The 21,152-nt window shown below is 38.8% G+C and overlaps 1 protein-coding gene across 2 annotated transcripts in view; it reads right to left on the reverse strand.

The window, feature by feature from the left end:
- Positions 1-738: 738 nt before the first annotated feature.
- The window catches only part of LOC130884971 (uncharacterized), a 52,531-nt gene continuing 32,117 nt past the window's right edge, over positions 739-21,152 (reverse strand). For both annotated transcript variants that reach the window (XM_057786310.1, XM_057786308.1), the window contains 11 exons: positions 20,273-20,306; positions 18,362-18,423; positions 15,789-15,825; positions 13,988-14,046; positions 11,815-11,848; positions 9,974-10,031; positions 9,361-9,393; positions 8,558-8,701; positions 1,921-2,281; positions 1,499-1,736; positions 739-897 (listed from right to left, as the gene is read on the reverse strand). In XM_057786310.1, coding sequence (XP_057642293.1) covers positions 1,537-1,736; positions 1,921-2,281; positions 8,558-8,701; positions 9,361-9,393; positions 9,974-10,031; positions 11,815-11,848; positions 13,988-14,046; positions 15,789-15,825; positions 18,362-18,423; positions 20,273-20,306 — 1,022 coding nt within the window. In that variant the 3' untranslated portion in view covers positions 739-897; positions 1,499-1,536. The remainder of the gene's footprint in view (positions 898-1,498; positions 1,737-1,920; positions 2,282-8,557; positions 8,702-9,360; positions 9,394-9,973; positions 10,032-11,814; positions 11,849-13,987; positions 14,047-15,788; positions 15,826-18,361; positions 18,424-20,272; positions 20,307-21,152) is intronic.

The raw sequence follows: 21,152 nt of genomic DNA on the forward strand, positions 1-21,152 counted from the left end.
GAAAGTCCAAGTAGCAAAGTATTTTTTTTATCTTTCTGAATTTATCAGTCTGTTCCACTAGAAAAGTCAAATTCCTATTGAATTGAGTATCCCCTTGAGTTGTGCCATCTCTCTGGGGATGCATGTACAATACATGTTTAATTGGTGAATGAAAGTTTAGCAAGCTTTACATGTTCTGAAAGCATAATAAGGTCTGTAGAATAAGATAAGATATAATGATTTAATGCCTGGCCAGTAATTCAAGGAACAAAACACTATATGTAATTTATCTGCAAAAGTAGTGAAAGATGGATGTTATGTCTCCCTCCCTATTTTAATACCTCACTCAGTCCAACTGATAATGTCCACATGCACTTGGCTGTGGGGATCCTACTGGAAGTCACACTCCTTAAGATAAATGACACAAAAATGGGATGAGGACAAGTTAGGGGATGGGATGGAGGCAGAGGACAGAGATTGGGAAGATATGAGCAACATGGATGATCTGAATTACATACATTAAAATGTCAAAGAGTAAACTGAAAATATTCTTCAAACAATAAAATGAAAGAAAACCTCAAAAAATGTTTCTGACAGTTTGTTACTTGATGACAGGAGATCCTCATAGGTTCTTCAGCAGAAACTAAATTACATACATTAAAATGTCAAAGAGTAAACTGAAAATATTCTTCAAACAATAAAATGAAAGAAAACCTCAAAAAATTTTCTGACAGTTTGTTACTTGATGACAGGAGATCCTCATAGGTTCTTCAGCAGAAACTAAATTACATACATTAAAATGTCAAAGAGTAAACTGAAAATATTCTTCAAACAATAAAATGAAAGAAAACCTCAAAAAATGTTTCTGACAGTTTGTTACTTGATGACAGGAGATCCTCATAGGTTCTTCAGCAGAAACTAAAAAGAAAAGCAAGAATTATCAGTAGTTTCAGAACATCATGGGTGGCATCGTCAAGATAAGCAGTAACAGAGGCATCACCCGGAGAATCCTATGCAGTGTCGTGTCACCATGAATATCATTGTGTTTGAGAATGTTGAGAATGTCGAGTCTTGTTTCATTGGTTTTATTCTCAGAGGTTGTTTCTTTTGGGGTGTTTGTTTCCAAAACGATGCTGTCCACATAAGTCACAGTGTATGGACACAGAAAAATAAAAACCAATATCTAACAGTTACATTTCCCTGCTTAGCCATTCAGAAAATACAAGTTTCACATTAAGAGTGAAAATCATTTCCTCATTCCAGCATGGGAGGCAACTGTGTGCTTACCAACTTTACTTGATCAGTTTGGTTGGACTAAACAGATTTTGTTAATTTTATGTGATGCATTTTCAGTATGACTAGAAAAGATAATCATTTTTTATAGTTATAGGTAATATCTAAAGAGTCCTATACAAAGTATGATATTTATTTATCATCACGCATATTAGAGCCAAAGAGAATTGGATTTCTCGCACAGAAATATTTATCAATTTTAAGCCATTGTTATGGTCTAACTTACCTTGTTAAGCTCCTTGTAACTTTAACTGTGCAGGATTTCTAAATTAGGTTCCATACCCACGGCATCATCAAAGCCACCAACTTCAGCAACCATAATGACGATGTTAGGAGAAGCAATGATGTGGTTGCTGCCCAAATTGAAAAAACCTTGGTGGGGGTATTCGCTGCATAGCTGGTGCGGTGAGCGGGACTTGAAGCAAGAACCCGCATATTAGCATTCTGAGGGTGCAACGCGTCACCTGGGATACAAACAAGAGCAGATTTCTGGTCAGTAGCGAAGCTAAGACACTGTGTTCTCTTCTAAGCAGGTGTCAAGAACGGGGTCAGAATGTTGCACAGGGTCCATGGTGTCACCAGTGTGTCTACCAGGAGCAAGCTAAGGGACAGCATGTGTTCTCCCCCTTGCATGCCCAGTATAAGTACCTAGAGAACGTGTGTGATCCACGCTGATGTTGTTAACAGTAGTTTCTTCAGGTGACTGACGATTGTCACCTCTTTCACTAACGCTGGTGTTGTTAACAGCTGTTTCCTCAGGTGACTGACGACTGTCACCTCTTTCACTAACGCTGGTGATGTTAACAGCTGTTTCCTCAGGTGACTGACGACTGTCACCTCTTTCACTAACGCTGGTGTTCTTAACAGTAGTTTCCTCAGGTGACTGACGATTGTCACCTTTTTCACTAACATGAGAAGTTGATGTCGCATCGGCATGGGCAGGAGGCTGGGGCACGATGTCATGCACATTAGGTGGAGGAAGGAAACCTTCTCCCTTCTTTGTTTCAACCTTTAAGGAAATTTTGAGATGTTAGATTTCATTGAAAATTTCACTTATTTTTGTTCATTTTAGAACTTATCTGTTCATGTCAGGGTCTTGATTTAGAGTCCCCAAATGTTTGTTTTCTCAGGCTAATTTTATCACTATAACCGCTGATATCCTGAAACTTTTGCTTCCTTTCTGGTTTAGTCAAAGGCCCAGAGTTTGAGAATCTTAAAAGGGGACCTTCTCAGCTTTATGCCTTCTTTTCTACGGTTCTTTGCTACCTCTCTATAACGGGAAGATGGAAAAAAAGACACAATGTGTCCTCTCCTGTCTTTATGACAAGGACTTTACATTCCATAAGAGAATGTGACAATCAGGGGCTTTGGAAACAAAAAGAACCTCTCTCTTCTGCACCACACTCCTGCTTTCCCCATGGCTTTCACAATTGCCCATTAGGTTCCTGGGATAACGGAATAGTGAGGGTGACTTTTGAAATGCATGAATAAAGTGTGCCACCATCCACAGCAGATGGGAACTATGGAGCTGAAGTGAGGGTTCTGGGAGATGCCATCCAAATTCTTACTCCTTAGCTATGACTGTTTTTATATATGGCTGATGAATGTAATAGCCTGTTCCAGCATCTCTGTGGTGGCTTGAATGAGAACGGACTCATGGGTTCAAATATTTGAATGTCGGTTTCCGGGCAGTGGAACTATTTGGGGGGAAGGTTAGGAGGTGTGGCCTTGTTGGAGGAGTTGTGTGGTCTTGGGTTTCAAAGGATTGGTGCCATTTCTAGTGAGCTCTTGGTTTCTTGTATAGAGTTAAACGTAACTCTCAGCTGCTGCTACAGCACCATGCCTGCCAGCCTGAATCATGGTGGTGATGAAATTGTATGTATCCCATTGGAACCATGTGTCACACTCTGAATAAACACTTTCTTCTAGATGTTGCTTTCGGCATGGTGTTTTTTTTTTTAATTCTTTTAAAGATTTATTTATTTATTATGTATACGGTATTGTTAGTATCATGCATCTAGCCCTGCAGTCCAAAAGAGGGCACCAAATCCCTTCATAGATGGTAGTGAGCCACCATGTGGTTGCTGGGAATTGAACTCAGGACCTTTGGAAGAGCAAGCAGTGCTCTTAACCACTGAACCATCTCTCCATCCCCCATGGGCAGGGTGTTTTATTACAGCAATAGAAAATAATATAACCATCTTCCAATGACATGGACAGAACCTGAAGGATGCATTTGAAAGGCTGAAGGGGTATTTTGCAGTGGATTATGCCAAAAGAGTTGAGACAATTCCATAATGTTTGCTTAGATAGGATACATAGAGCACCACCTGATTTAATCAGATACATCTAGGAAGTGCCAGTTTTGAAAATGCATTTGATGCTGTTTGTCAGAAGAGGAGCTTCCCCAACTTTTATTCCAATTACAAATAATGATGTTAGGCCTTAATCATTCATGACATCTCAGGGAGACTCCTAACTTAGCAGTCTATGTTTACCTTTCTGTACCAGGTTTGAGGAGACTTTGTGCTACTTATGTGAAAAACTCAAACGTTCCAAAGCTTACCCAACATGATCAAACAATGTAACGTAACGTGGAGATAGTAAACAAAATAGCTTGAGAAGCATTGTTTGTAAAGGAAAACAGATGAGGAAGTACACATACTACATGTGTGTCCAAACTGCTCAAGGGCATCATGTGAAAATGTTCAGTTCATTGGTTTCCTTGAGAATGATGAGCGTGAACACATCAAAGTTCGAGGTTTGTGAGCCTCAGACACATTTTCACACGCCATATATTTCACTCATTGCTTCATCATTAACTAAATATGCTTAAGCCAGTTATAAAAAGGGAATGAAAGGGCCACATGGTACAAGTATAGTTTTCCAGGACACATATCACATGGAGAATAGAAACACTAAAGATGACTGAGAAGACCCTGAAGATATTTTCCTTATATGTTAGTTACACAACAGGAGTGACAATGAATATATAGACACCATTTATTATCTGAATAATCAATTTTGTATCATCCTAAAAATTACTATTGGAGTGTGTGTTTGCTTGTGTGCTTGAATTAATATGCCTGTTTGTGCTATGCTAGTGCGTGTGAGTATACGTGCATGCATGCATGTGTGTGTGTGTGTGAAGCGCAGAGGATAACCTTCAGGAGGCAGCTCTCTGTTTCACTGCGTGAGACAGGGTCTCTCAATGTTTCTGTGCCTCTGTGTGTTCCAGTCTGGCTGGTTTGTAGGTTTCAGAGCTGTTCTACTCTCTCAGCCTCCAATCTGGATTTAGGGGTGTTGAGATTACATATGTGAGACACTTGTTGTTTGTTTGGTTCTCTGGGATGGAACTCCTATCAACAGGATTGCAATGTAAGGGCTCTGAACTGCTGGCATATGTGTGTGTGTCTCTCTCTCTCTGTGTTGTAGCCTTTTAATGAAAAGAAGTGTGTGCGAGAGAGAGAGGAGAGAAAAACAGAGATAGAGGTAGAGATTGGTTTTTATCAGTTCAGAATGAAGATGTTTTCTCCATCTCATTGTGATGTGAGCTTTTTCTTTCTCCTAAGCTAAGCATCATCTTTGTGCCTTTGAAGCCTGTGTCATTTATCAGCATGTCTGACTGTAGCTCTTCATGAAGACTTCTGCTTAGTATTCTGCTAGTATGGGGAACTGACATTATCTAGATCAGGTGGTGATTTTATACTCATTACACTGCAATCACCAGGTAATGGGTTCTGGAAACTCATGTGTTAATATGATTTTATGCAAATCTAACATCATAAAAGTGATGTCTCTTTTTATTTCAATCACATCTTTGAAGGATAGAAACAACTGCCCTTTCGCTTTATTTGCCTCAAGAATATGCTAAGATCTCATTTCTATTAGTGATATTGTGCTTTGTATATTGTGGTTTGTATTCTAATCCTTTGCATATCCAAGATGTTGGTCCCTTCACACCAAGGGGAACACTCCATGGTCGCCACACTCATCACATTACCATTTACTTTCTGTATCAGCCTAAAATTTCAACATTAGTCTAAAATTTACATTTGTATTAATCATGTCAATTTATATGCTAATGATTTTTCACTGAAATCTTGGAAGATGTCTGGCAATTGAATGTCTGTTTATTAAAATCACTTGAGATCTGTCTCCCTGCTAAGACCTCCCTTGACCAATTACTCACTTTGACCCCATACATAATAGCTAATATTAATTTAGAAACCAAGTTGGATTAGGCTTAAAAGAAAGAACTTCGGAGTTTGGTTCTGAATATATTAAAATTACAGTTACTAATGGTTTTATTAAGTGTCATAATTATGTCAAGTCTGCCCTTGTCTCTCCTAATGCTGAATTTAGATGGTTCAAGGTAACTAGCTAGTTGTTAGCCATTTGTAATGGAAACTGGCACTTGGTTAAGTAGGGGGTACAAACAGAGCGAGCTCTCCTGCTTGCTTTATACCTTCTGAAGGTTTAAAACACAAAAGAAAATTGTCCATTTCCTTTATATTTTCCACTTTTCTCCAATACAGATTTTTGAAATATGACCTGATAATTCTCTGGATTTCCTCAGTGTCTGATGCTATGTCCCCTTTTATTTCTGATTTTGGTCTCTCTTTCTTTTGATTAGTTTGAATAAGGGTTTGTCTATCTTGCTGATTTTCTCAAAACCCCATCTCTTTGTCCCATTGACTCTTTGTTTCATTTACTTTGTTTCTATTTTATTGATTTTAGTCCTCAAATTGATAATTTTCTGGTATCTACTCCTCCTGAGTGAAACACTTTTTTGTTGTCGTTGTTCTAGAGCTTTCAGGTGTGCTGTTAAGATGCTAGTGTGAGATTTCTCCAGGTTCTTTATATAGGCACTTAGGGCTATGAATTTTCCTGTTAGTACTGCTTTCAAAGCATCCCAAAGAATTGGGTATGTCATGCATTCATTTTTATTAAATTCTAGGAAGGCTTCCTTTATTTTTCCTTGATCCAGGGATAATTCTGTTGAGAACTGTTCAGTTTCCATGAGTATGTGGAATTTTTGCAATTAGTGTTGTTGAATTCTAACTTTAACCCATAGGTGATCCAATAAGACACGGGGTTGTTTCCACTATTTTTAATCTGTTGAGATTTGCTTTGTGATAAAATCTGAGGTCGATTATAGAAAAAAAAAACCTGCAGAAACAGCTGACCCAAACTTGTGGGAGCTCACTGGCTATTGACTGACAACTAGGGAACTGGCACAGGACCAAACTAGGCCCTCTGAATGTGGGTGACAGTCATATGGTTTGGTCAGTTTTGTGGGTCCACTGGCAGTGGGTCAGGATTTATTTACCCCTAGTGTGTGAACTGGCTTTTTGGAACCCATTACCCATGGAGGGATACTTTGCTCAGCCTAGATACAGGGAGGATGGCCTTAGTCCTCCCTCAAAGGATATGACAGACTTTGTTGACTCCCCGTGGGAGACCTCATCTTCTATGAGGAATGAATGAGGAGTGGGGTAGTGTGGAGTGGGGTGGTGGAGAGTTGGAGGAGCAGGCAGAAGGGAGGGAGAGGGAATTGGGATTGGTATGTAAAATAAAAAAAAAAGATTGTCTTAAAGAATAAAAGAAAAAGTAAAATAAATAAATAAAAACAAAGAAGGCAATCACTTTTATAGTTGCTGTGACAAAATATCTGACAGAGATTATTTATGCAAGGGAAAAAGGCTCATGGCTACAGGGAACTACTGTTTGCCTTCCCTGCTCTAACTGACTGACTTTCCCTGCAGCAGTTGAAGTAGGGAAAGCAAACAGGGAAGCTTTGTCTGTGGCAAGGGTCTATTGCTTCTCACATGCTGGTAGACAGGGAAGGAGACAACTCAGAACTGATTCCAGAAGTAGTGATAAACACTAAGACCCACCACAGACAACCTTCTGCTAACCAGACCATATGCCATCCCAAAGGTTAACCAATCTCCTAAATTGTAACAAAGTATTCAAACATATGATATCCTTTCTCTCTCTGTCACTCTTTTTCTCTTGTTTGGTGGTGGTGGTAGTGCTGGTGGTGCTGGTGGTGGTGGTGGTGTGTGTGAGTGCTACAACATTTCAGTCCAAGTGTAAATCAGAGAGCCAGTGTGATGGCTAAATGGATGAAGGCACTTGCCAGTATGACTGACAACTTGAATTTGATACCTGAGCCTGAAATGAGAAAACTTACTCCTATATACATTATCCTTTGACCTCCACACTTCTGCTTGGTGCACATGTTCCTTGCCTCCCCTCATCCTTCAAATAAATAGAGACCAGGGTGTCCTTGAACGGACAGAGAACAGCCAGCCTCTGCTTAGTGATTACAGGGATTAAAGGTGTGCACCAACATGCCCAGCCTCCTACTGCTCTTTGTGCTGCCTCTGTGTTCTCTGGATTTCAATGTGTCAAAGTGGCCTAGGGCTAGGAGGGTAGTAAACATCCTGAGACTGACTACTCATTTCCACTGATGATATATTCTATTTGTGTATCAAATGGATTCATTCTGGGGACTGGAAAGATGGCTCAGTAGTTTATGACACTTGTTCCTCTTGCAGAGACCTGGACTAGATTCCAGCCCACACATATGCTGACAACCATCTGGAACACCAATTCCAGGAGATCAAATGCTGTCTTGGGTGTCTGTGGGCAGCACACACACAAAGTGAATGGAGAGAATGCATGCAAAATATTTATACACATAAAATAAATCAGTTTAAAACATTGTATGTATGTTATGTGCACTCATGTTGACAGTTATGACTCAAGGAGTCTTTATTTTTTATTCTCTGTGTTTTATGAGTCCTCCACAACTGTGATAAAAGTTACTCACTTTCTGATTTTTGTTTCCATAGTCTAATTTGCTATCACTTACACCTTAGAACAGGGATTCCCAACCTGTGAACCCATTTGGGGATCATAGGACCTTTTTACAGAGATCATCTAAGGCCTTCTGGAAACATAGATATCGACATTATGATTCATCACATTAGCAAAATTACAGTTATGAAGGAGCAGCAAAAATCATTTTATGGGTAGGATCATCACATGAGAAATTGTGTTAAATGTTCACAGCATAAGGAACATTGAGAACTACTGTCTTAGAAGGGGACAGGCTAGCATGAGTATTCATAGGAAGGAGAGTATGATGGGGGTGAAAAGTATGTTCAAGGCTTTGTCTTCTCTGACATGATTTGCAACTATACAGACATAGAAACACAAAGTCAACATTCTCCTCACAGACAAATATGTTACTTTTTAAATTAATAGGAATTACCATGAAGAATGACTTCTTTCTAGAGAATTCAGGAAGTGCCTCTCCCAGAGTACTTAGGTCTAGCACTGATTTGCTAAGACCTGCTTGGTCCAGTTTCTTCATTGCAGTGATCTTCTTGTAATACAAAATTTGTTTCTGTATGATCTGCAATGAAAAGACAGAGGATCAATTTTCCTAGTTTGATTAGGAAATGAACTCTTGATTTGGGGTGCACAATATCAAAACTACTTTATTCCTTACTAGGTAGATTGAGAAAATCATGAATTGAGAAATTTGGCCTTTCCCTGTGATTGAGACTAAACTGAACTCACTATATTTTAAACTTTCTGAATCTTATTTGAGATGATTATTAATTTTAATAGCCCCCCTTTCATCAGTGTTTCTCTTCTACGTTTGGGAGGCAAAATGTATATTATTTTCAACTTACAAATAAACTCTCACTTACTAGTGTCCTCCATATCATAGAATCTGTGAAACTGCTTTATAGAAACCCATTTTTCTGCTGAGTTCCGTTCAAAAGTCATTAATATTCAACTTCTGATTCACACAGCCCTTACTCTAAGGCTCCAGGTTACAAACAGGATTCCTAACCTCCTGCAGCTCACAGTGATGAGGTCACTTTACTAGGAACACATAAATGCTAAGTATAACCCTAAAATATTTTAAATATGTGAACATGAAACAAAGAATCAGAGTGTATATTATTGTCAAATACAGAGCAAATATCCGGAAACCAAAGTGTTACTATATAGTAATTGAATCTTCACATCTACACTGCTGGCTAATTGGGGAAAAATACTTACCGTGTACCTGGAGGAAGAGTTGTCAATATCCTCCTGGTGGAATCAAACAGAAAACACACTGTAATCTCTTCATAATGAAAACTTGGTTGAACAGATTACAAATAGCTACATTTCCAGAATTTCTTGCTGATGTAAATACAGAAGAAAAGAGACAGACAGAGGAGATGGTCTTATCTGTGGTCCTGAAATAGAAATATTCAAAGGAAGAGAAAACCTGCCTGCAATTATCCTGAGAGAAAAGGCACCTGGGTGATGCCTGGATCACTACAATAACTGGACCCTTTAAAATGTATTCAGATGTATTACCACAGTTTTTTTAAAATCAGTCTAATGTGTATCTATTTCTGCAAACCATCCTTGATCAAGCACCAGGCATCTTCTAATATATGAGAACTGCACTCAATCTTCCACTCCCTGTGTTTCCAGTTCATTCTCTTATCGGGCCACCGCTATCTGCAAGGACTTACTGCTCACTGGAATTTATAGAAGAGATGGTTCACTGATACCAAACACTTTTCTCTGACCAAATTTCCATATAAAACTGGATAGGTAGACTACTGCTGCATTTTAACAAAATTCATAAGAAAACAAATTTCACAAAGGAGAATTTTACCTTAATAGCAGAGGTGGTGGCCATGTCCTCTGTTGTAACATGAGGTCTTTCAGAGAGCCTTTAGAATCAAAACATGCAGTGAGAGGTGAGTTTGGTCCTTAGAGCATCTCTCTTGAAAAGTTTGTTATCTGTGCACTAAGTGACATTTTTGCATTTATGTAATTCAACATTGACCCCCGTTTTAAAAAGTTTTTGCTTTGGCAGTTTCAACTTGTCTCAATCTATGTAACATTCAGTGAAGACTCACTCATAGTTGTATTTAAAAATAAAAATTTAAAAAGCCAGTGGTTTGGGAGATGGGTCAGTCAGTAAGAATGTTTGCTGCCAACACAGATCAACCTGAGTTTGAATCCTCAGCATCCACATAAAAAACTGGGCATGGTACATGCACATGTAACCCCAGTACTGTGGGTGGAAGAGACAGGCTACCATTTGGGCTTATTGGCTGCCAGACCAGCTCCAGGGTCAGTCAGAGATCTTATGTCAAGTGGATAAGTTAGAGAATGATGCAAGACACCAATATCCTCCTCTTTCCTTCATGTCTGCACAGAGAAATATGCAAAGCATGCAACAGGCATATGCACACATGCAACACACACACATGCAACACACACACATGCAACACACACACACACATCCCATCACATAGGAGGGGGGAATGGCGAGTTTTGCACACACTTGTTATGATGGTTGCAGTAACTGATTGTTTTGAGCACTTAATGCTCCTATTTCATTTGTTCCCCTAAACCTAAAGCACCATAGCCTGTTTTTTGTAAAAAAAAAAAAACAAACAAAAAAAAATTAGGCATTTCATTTCATAGCACTCTCTCCCAAGGAGTTGCTTTGGGAAAACATGAAATATACTCTATGTCTAAGAATTAAGTTGCCATCAATCTCAGAAGACACCATATTTTGGGGCCTCGAAGTTATGTTTTGATAGTGTGTCCACATGCATATGTTGAAACTCTTTATACTCAAGGGTATTTCTGAGTCATTTTATAGGACACTGGATAGCAACATTGTCCCCTCAACTTTGCTTCTTCTGAACTACAGCTAAAAGTTCCTAATTTCAGGGTTTCTGATTGGCAAACTCTGGAACAAACACTTTCTTTTTCTAACTTCCACCTACCTAGGGATTCACCACAGAGGTGGAACTCATTAAGAGGGAAATAAACCTGCTGAACAGAAGCATGTCTATAAGGCCATTCTGAGGTGATCCTCTCAGCAAAGTTTGGGAGAATTTTGCCCACACTCTTCCCAGCAGACACCTTGCCCCAAACATACTAGTAAACAGGATTAATAGCCTGAAAACTAATATTTTTACATCTATGTACATGGCATGTTATGTGCAGTGTATTTGTAAGTATGTGTGATTTCAGATATATACATGCCAGTGTGTAGGTGTGGTGATTGGAGTACAGACTTGGGTGTTGACCCTCACCCTCAGCCTTAGTTATATGGCTGAATCTCATTCATGAATGCAATCCCCAGGCAAGCAATCCAGGCAAGCCATCCGGAAAATGTCAGAGTATGGTCTGTCTCCACCTGCAATCTCACCAAAGCTCACCAGGATTTTAGAAGCGCATAGGACCAACAGGCCTCATGTGGACCCTGGGCGTCCATCTCCCATTCTCCCATATGCACAGCCAGCACTTTATCTGCTGAATCACCTCCACAGACAGGGAGTCCTAACAGCATTGCACGCTGTATCTGAGGCATAATTCAGCTTTCAGTAGCAAATAATCAAGAAGCTAAAATTGTCTTACACAGAGGAAAACATGGTGGCAACTTCTGAATTTTATATTCTCTACATACTGTATTTAAAATCCAGACATACTTACCTGAGTGAGATTTGGTCTTGATTTCTTCCATTATCTACAGAGTAGAAAGGCAAAATATGTTATAAGCAACTGTAGAAAAAAGAGCATTGAATGCCAAGGCCAATGCTTCGTTACTACATATATTTTGTATCTGTGTAGCTTTCAAGATGAATACTGATTTATAGACAATAAATACAAGGATAACTCTTAATTTACACTTCTTTGTAGGTTTAAAATACAGAGACAATTTTATCAAAAGTTGATACTAATAATAAATTGGTGTACAAAACACCTATGATCATGAGCATTATCAAACAGAGAAACTGACATCTTAACCAGAATCAATATCACAAGCTGAAGTGTTAATTGGTAGCAGTGTTGCTACTGCTGGATTTGTCTCTGGACTAGTGGTGTTAGGAGAATTGCAAGTGAGCATATCATCTTACATGGAAGTGAAAAAAGCCTCTCTAAAGATTAAGTTGAACTTATTTCGTTGAAGATGAAAATTCCAGACACAAGGAAGCTAAGTCTGTGAGGACCGCTCTTTGCAGCATAGCAAAAGTTAAGAAACACAGGTAGACCAAGGGCAAAGAATTTCCAGATGCCAGGGTGGCAAAGCTACACACAGAGAGAGGGCATTGTGTGTACTCTCCTCAAGTGCTTCTGAGGAAGATGCAGAAGCCCCTCAGTTCTAGCTTCTGGTCCCTCGCTAATGGGCAGTGCAAAGAAGATCAGCACTAGCTGCTATCACCTCCCATGGTAAGAGCTATGGGAAAGCCCCCTGCAGTAGTTATGCACCCTGAACTGTATCTCTAGGGTGAGAAGCATGGAAGAAATGTGGGGACCAAGCAGCAATTCCACGGGAGTAGTACCTCACAGGAAACGTTTGTGTCCACACATACACAACTTCAGTGAGCAGCTTTCACTGCATGCTAACAGCCCGCCCTTCACAAAGGAATAAAGCAAATATTTGCTTATTTCATTCACAGTATGGAAACTGCAGTATAACCTCCTTGGCATTGCCGATGGCTGAGGCAGAGCATTTGTCCCACCAACAAATGGACTGCCAATGAGGCTTAGCATGTTGGAGACCTCCATCAACCATCGTCACCACAAAGGAAATTTAGTGTCGAAATAATGTAAAGGACAGTCACCCACATTACAATAATACTGACTCTTTTCAATAAAGTCTTTCAGATTCCTCTACACTCCATGTACTCCTATTCACTTGATGCTGTGCTCTCCATAGGCAAGGTAGGTGTGAAAGACACTGTGGTGACAGCTGAAAGCCCAAACGCTGTAGTGTTCCTCCCACTCTTAGAATCTTATCCAGACTCAATGGACCAGTCAGTGCTGTCCCCTGCAGAATGATGCTCTTTTCTCAGCCTTCCTCCTACTGTGGCAAATTGTCCTGGAAATTATGTCTATCAGCATGTAAACCAAGTATCACCATATCCTACACCAATAAAACCAAAGGAAAAAGGTGCTGGCGGTATAGCCATTAGGGCGAGCGCTAGCTAGAATCTTAGAATGGCAATGTTCAATCCACAGCACTGCCTACAGGACTCAAAGTCCACTTTTGTAAAACGTTGAGCAAGCCTATTATTTCTTATGCCAAAAAATAGTCAGATTAAATAGCAGATAATTAAAGATAAACATAAAACCATATGTGAATTGTCTAATTGTCTAAATAGAGTAATCATAGAAAGGAACAAAACCCATAAAAATGTAGTTAATTTAGTTCTCAAAATCCTTAATGAAAGTAATTGAATACTGTATTTCTGATTTTTACATGATAAAATTTTATTGACAGTAATATATAAGTAGCATAAAGGTAATATATTTATTATAAAAATGAAAGAAAAATTCATTTTATAACAAGCAAAACTGCTGTCACATAACTCTAGAGGACACATACTGTGGACTAGTTAGAGGTCCTTTTATTTATACAAACATACTGTGTGCATCAGAGGCTCATGTTAAATAAACAAACATGGTTCAGGTAAGATAGTTTGATACTGAAATTTCTCAGAAAATCATTTCTGAAATAATTTTGAATGTGAAGAGCATTAGAAAGCAAATTTTAAAAAATGAAATTATGTTTATATCTCATTTACTTTGTTCCTTTTTTGAATGAATTAAGTTGCTATTGAAACTAGGGAAGTAGCAGCAAAGTATTCATGATTACTCTTACCTCCACTGATCTGAAGAGACTTAAGTATTGGTTTCAGCTCTTCAGGTGGTCGTATGCCCCTGTGGCATATTTTAAAAATTAATATTTTAATATTCATACAAGAACATTGACCGAATGCTTTGATTATTTGCTGTTTGATTTCCTAACATACATTAGAGATTTACAGTCAAGCATTAACTTGTCCTTCAATCAGTTGATTAGGTTTGGTGACACTTTCTTTTAAACTTTTCCCAAGTGAAAGAAAGGAAAGAATTTAGTCCACAGAAATTAGTTCACGGAAAGCATAAAACACACGAGAGAGAAAGAGAAAGAGAGAGAGAGAGAGAGAGAGAGAGATGAGAGAGAGATAAGAGAGACAGAGAGAGAGAGAACACCAAAGACAGTAGTTTCTCTCCAGCACATATTTTAATATTGTAGTAACTGATGGTCACTCTTCTGCTCAATGTAATTAGTACCCTGATTCCACTTGTCATGTCATCGTCTGCTCCTAGAGCATCACAGAACCCCTCTCTCTCTCTCAGGTTACTTTGTGGGCTCTCAATGCATGTGTTGTTATCTCTCACAAGGTTTGTTTGTGGACCATAAAATAGATTCCTGCTTCTGCTAGCACTCTGACAAGATACCATGGCCTAGGAAATGCTCAGGCTGTCCCTTAGTAGTCCATTCATGAGTGGATCTTGAAACCATAATCGGTCTGTTTCTATGCCAAATGAGCATTGCTATTAACTTTTCGAGATAAAAATATGAACAAACAGCAATAAAACTCAGTGGATAATTTCAGCTTGAGACAGTTTAGAACTCCTAGTAGAAAGGAACATGGTTTTTACAAGGTGTGTCCTTGAACAGTTGTAGCTACGGTAATTTATGAGTCTGCACTTTGGACATTAACTGTGATGCATTTGAACCTTTTAACTTGGAGTAATTTATTAATAAATAATTAGTAATAAACAATTTACTAATGTGTATAGAATGCTTTATGATACATGTTCCCACAAATGATAACACAATTGTCCTCTATTGTGGAAGTAATCAATTAAGATGAGCACAGAACTAGCTTGACATACCACCTTTAATTTTCTGCCAAATCAGGGTCTGAGATAGCAGATCACTGACAGAAGGGGCCTTCTACTCTATGTTCATGTCCTACTGATGGGGAAGACAAAGCCCCTTTTATAGACACATAAAGAGTAAACATGCCACAGTTTGACTCTCTACATTCAGATAATGTACTGAGATCCAGAGACTTCATTACTGTAGAAAACAGCTCACAGGAATGGACAAGTGATGGATGGAGCACTGTGGTAGGAGGAAGGCATGGGATCTTCCACCATCTATAAAAGGGTCCTACACAGAATAAAAGGGCCTCTACATGTGGAGATGGTGTCAAATGAAGAAAGTAATTTGTTGGCTTCTTGGAACACTCTGTGATAACGCAGAATGGTCCCAAATCCTATCAGCTCTCAGAAAGACAAATGCGATGAAGATCTAGTTCACTAGCTGATTTCAGAAAAAAATTGAAAAGGCAAGGAATGTCAGATGAACATAGTGAGTGCCGTTATCATCAGTAGGCTCATTTTCCAAGACGCAAAATTGGTACTTGGGAAATGATGGTTGAGTATACACCTCATGTCCACGATCTAAAATCAACAATATTTCTGGCTAAAATACATTGATAATACGATGGGCATTGTAAGACAAAGCAAAAATTGAGTGTATAAATCAGTATCTATCTGAGAATACAACCAATAATTGGCTTGTTATCTCTGAATTTCCTTAGTATTATTGTATTCTTAGACCTTACCTGCAAAAAGGCTTCTTATTGGTATTGTAATGTACTTCTAAAAAAATCAAAATGAATTTATTACAATGCTAGAGAAAGATAACATATAAAATGATTAGATACATAGTATCCATTTTTGAGACTAATATAGACTATTATAGAGTAAATACTCTTTTTGTAGGAAATTCGTATATGTAGAATTGATCCATTTTGTTTATTTCAAATCAAACAAGACTTAAACTTATCAAGCACAATACCTAAAAATAAACAATCACCCTGTGATTCCCAAGACAGCCAGAACTACATAACAATAAAACTGTGTCTCACAAACAAAACAACAGATTCAAAATGGAAAAAAAAATCCATGGGCCTATACACATTTTTGTTCTTCAAGGAAACAAAGAACCTTGTTGAGCCTTTTAGTTAAAATTGTTCATTTTATGGTGCAAATTGCTACCACTGGGACTAGATGTATGGCTTCTGTCTTTTGTATCAGGATAAAACCTGGCAGAAAGAAAGAGAAGAAGGACAAAGACCTTCACATAACAGCTCAAGATAGGGCAGGCATCAAGCTTCCTCTCCTCATCCCCTTTGAGGGAAGAATATCCTTAGTTCCATCTGGGTTCCCAGCCTTATATGCAGCTTAGAGAATGCTCATGATATCAGGCATCATCTCCCCTGAAATGAATTATTGAAAAGATCCCTCCCTTGGTAGTAATAAACCCGAGTTCTACCTCAGGTGCAAGAGCATCAGAGAAGCAGCTGTGAGACTGGAGCAGCAAATTCCATGGGCTACCTTCTGACATAGGATCATTGTACATGTTTACATACATAAACAATAAACTCACTGAATTGTTCCCTGGACACTTGCAGTTTGCTTTTAGAAATGAAACATTGGAGGCAGGCAGTAGTTGCTCACACCTTTAATCCCAGTGCTTGAAGACAGAGGCAGGAGGCTCCATGGGAGTTTGAGGCAAGAAGGCAAGCTTCTGTAGAGAATACATTAAAGGGCAGGCTCCAATCTACACACAGAAAAACCCTGTCTCAATAACCTTAAAATAAACATAAACCAAAAAAGAAATGAAATCATTTATTTTTGTCTTGTTGAAAGTCAAGGAAACTTAGTGTGCCTTTTTAGCATTCCCCCATGTCTCAGGAAGGCCATTTGAGCCACCAACTAGTGGACTGGGATTGCGGCTCAGTAGGAAAGCCTATGCTTATTATGCAGGAAGCCTCAGTCAGTTCTCACCACCACAAATGCCATGAACAGCAAACTTCATAATAAAGTGACACAACGCTGTCTCCATTACAATAATATTGACTCTCTTCATCTTACCTCTTGAGGGAGGAGGGTTTTGGATTCACTACCTAGAGTGGTTGCCACTGGCAACTTAGGTATAAAAGACACTGTGGTGACAGTTGCTGGAAGTAAACACTACGTGGTGTTCCTGCCACTGCCACAAAGTCTCTCCAGACTCAGTGGAGAAGCAGACAATTCTATGAAATACCGAATGATGTCGTTTTCTTCACTTTGCTTTTTGTTTCAATTTTTTTAAAAGATTTCTTATATCTACAGTGTTTTGTCCTCATATATTCCTGCAGGCCAGAAGAGGGCACCAGATCTCATTACAGATAGTTGTGAGCCACCATGTGGTTGCTGGGAATTGAACTCAGGACCTCTGAAAGTGCTGCCTGTGCTCTTAACTTCTGAGCCATCTCTCCAGCTCCTTGTTTCAATTTTTATTCTTGAATCATGCTTTGCAGCATGGAAATGATATACACCCTTACCATATTCTATTTAACAAAAACAGAAGGCAGATATAATGGCTAAGGTGCTTGCCTAAAATGCTCCCAAAGCCTTATGTTCAACCTCTAGCACTTCAGAGGAAAGAAAGAAAGAAAGAAAGAAAGAAAGAAAGAAAGAAAGAAAGGAGGGAGGGAGGGAGGGAGGGAGGGAGGGAGGGAGGGAGGGAGGGAGGGAGGGAGGGGAGGCAGGGACCAAGAAAAAGGAAGAAGGAAAAGAAAGAAAAGGAAAATATATAAGGATTGTTAAGTCTTCCTAAAATCAATGCATCCACTGGAAAAGAAACACTTCCACCCTAAAGTAGGAGATTTCTAAAGAAAACAATTATATAGTATGCCAACACATTCCAAACTGAGAACTTTCACAGACATTTAAGAACTCTGATGATTTAGTAACATCATAAGGTAGGGAAATTAGTTAATGAAAATAATAGATTAAGGTTTTGTGACATAATTTCATTTTAGTGGCAGTGAGATTTGTAGCGATATGCAGTACAAAATACAAGGCATTTGTCATAAAACTCAGGGAAAATCTGAATTTCTGACAATCCTATTTGCTGCAATGTGACTATGGAAGACATGCGCTGTGTAAAGATGTTTTCTCATTTATTCAAAGGCTGTACAGATATCAGCATGAAAATGAAATAAACAATGTTTTGACAAAAATTCTTCACACTTGAAAGTGCTTGATTTATACTTGTTTTCCTTAACTCCTTTTTGGGATCTAAAATCTTTACTCTTCCTTATTCCTTCTTCTTCAGGGAAGGTAGGACAGATGGAGTAATTCTTACCTTTGTTGAAGGTGACACACTTTTTCTTTCTCTTCTCTGGCTCTCTTGTCATTGTTCCTTCACTGTGACATATGTTGAAAGTGATCATCATTTAACTATCCATATAAAAACACTTAGCATGTTTATAAATTCTTTATTTTTGAGTCCCTAATACATCTTACATTACATATTTACAAAAACATTTTTGGAAACAGGATCTCATTATGTATTCCAGATAACTTTTTATACACTATGTGTTTCATGTTTGTCTTGAAATCAAAGAGATCTATGCCTCCTGCCTCCCACATTCTGCGATTAAAGGCATGGGCAAAGAGGCCGAGCCAAATAATTCTGAATTCATTCTTCAACAGTTGGTGATGATTAATGACTGCTCTCCTTTCCACCTTTCATCATGGAGAAGAACATACAAAATTTAGCTCTGGATTAAAATAACACACACAACACACACATCCAAGCACACAAGACAGAGGAATGGGATGGTTTTTCCACACACTTTGTTCTGATGGTTGCAGTAACTGATCGTTTTGTGCTCTAAGTACTTAATGCTTCTATTTCATTTCTTCCCCTAAACCTAAAGCACCTTGTCCTCTTTTCTGTCAAGAAACTTTTTAGGCATTACATTTAGTCACTCACTCTCCCCAAGAAATTGCTTTGGGAGCAACATTTTGATCTAAACATCAAACATCTAAAAATCTAAACATTTAAACATCAAGCTGCCAACAATATCACAATTCACCATATTTTGGTGATTTGAAGCTGCTTTATTGGTAGTCTGTGCACAAGTACATGATGAAATTCTTTTTTTCCTTTTTTTTTTTTGGTTTTTTGAGATAGAGTTTCTCTGTAGTTTTGAAGCCTGTCCTGGAACTGGTTCTTGTAAAACAGGCTTGTATTGAACTCACAGATATGCCTGCCTCTGCTTTCCTGAGTGCTAGGATTAAAAGCATGCACCAAAACCACCTGGATCTATGATGATCCTCTTTATACTCAACGGCCATTACTTCCTGCACACGTCTTGAGTATTTACAGGGCACTGCAGAGCAATACAGTACCCTCAGCTCTACTCCATCCAAACTACAGCTAAGAGATCCAAATTTCAGGGCTTCTGGTTGGTAAGCTCTGGACCAACCAGTTTGCTTTTCTAACTTCACCTACCTGGTGATTCACCACAGTTGGGGAACTCATTAAGGGAGCTATTAACCTGCTGGACAGAAGCACGTCTATAAGGCCATTCTGAGGTGATCTTTAGCAAAGCCTTGGAGAGTTTTGAACCTTGCCATATTATTCACACTCTTCCCACAGACAACTCAGCCAAACAAATTAGTGAAAAAGATTAATGACTTGAAAATGGATCCTTTTACATATATGTGCAAAATATGTTATATGCTGTGTATTTCTATGTATGTGTGATTTAAGGTACATACATGCCAGTGTGTAGGTGTGGTGATTGGAATATAGACTTGGGAGTTGACCCTAACCTTAAGCATAGTTTACCAGCTGGGTCTCTCACTCATGAATGCAAGCCTCAGGCAAGCAATCCAGGAAATGTCAGGGGATGCTCTGTCTCCACCTGCAATCTCACCATAAGCTCACCAGAATTTTAGAAGTGCACAAGACCAACAGGCCTCATATAGACCCTGGGAATCCATCTCCCATTCTCCCATATGCACAGCCAGCACTTTACCCGCTGAATCACCTCCACAGATAGGGAGCCCTAATAGCATTTCATGCTATATCAGAGGAATAATCAGTTATTTAAAACTATATGCTTCTCCATAGATAAATATTCAGTTTTGATTAGCAAATAATCAAGAAGCTGAAACTGTCTTACGCAGAGAAAAACATGGTGGCAGCTTCTAAACTTTATATTCGCTACATGCTCAATGTATTTTAAAATCCAGACATTCTTACCTGAGTGAGATCTGGTCTTTTAGTCTTCGACTACCTATAAAGTCGAAAAACAAAATATATTATAATCAACTGTAAAATATAAGAGCATTAAATGCCAAGGCCAATATTTTTTTCTACATATACTTTGTCCCCAAATGTGGATAAAATTTAAAGTGAATATTGATTTATAGACAACAAATATATGGATAACTCTTAATTGAGACTTCTTTGTATGTTTCAAATAGAGACAAACTTATCAAAAGTTACTACTTATAATAAATTGGTGTACAAAACACCTATGATCTTGAGCACTATAAGACATCTTAACCAGAATCAATATCACAAGCTGAAGTGTTAAAGTAGTAGCACAGTGTTGCTGCTGTGGCTTTTGTCTCTGGACTAGTGGTGGCAGGAGAATTGTAAGTGAGTATACTCATCTTGTATGGAAGTGAAAAGAGTTTATCTAAGGTTTGAGTTGACCTTATTCCATTGAAGATGAAAATTCCAGACACAAGGAAGCTAAGTCTATTGTGACTGCCCTTTGCAGCATAGCAAAATGAAAAAACAAACAAAAAACAAAACAAAAAAAAAAAACCACAAGCAGACCAAGGACAATGGCTCCTGCAAAGAATTTCAAACTGATAGGTTGGCAAAGCTCCAGAGAGGGGTCAAGGTGTGCACTCTCCTCAAGTGCTTCTGAGGAAGCTGCAGAAGGCCCTCAGTTCTAGCTTCTGTTCCTTCGCTAATGGGCAGTGCAAAGAAGTTCAGCATCAGCAGCTGTCACCTCCCATGGTAAGAGCTATTGCAAAGCCCCCTGCAGTAGTTATTCAGCCTGAACTGTATCTCTAGGGCGAAAAGTATGGAAGAAACGTGGGGACCAAGCAGCAATTCCATGGTAGTA

The sequence above is a fragment of the Chionomys nivalis genome, chromosome 12 (assembly GCF_950005125.1).
Source record: "Chionomys nivalis chromosome 12, mChiNiv1.1, whole genome shotgun sequence".
Lineage (NCBI taxonomy): Eukaryota > Metazoa > Chordata > Mammalia > Rodentia > Cricetidae > Chionomys > Chionomys nivalis.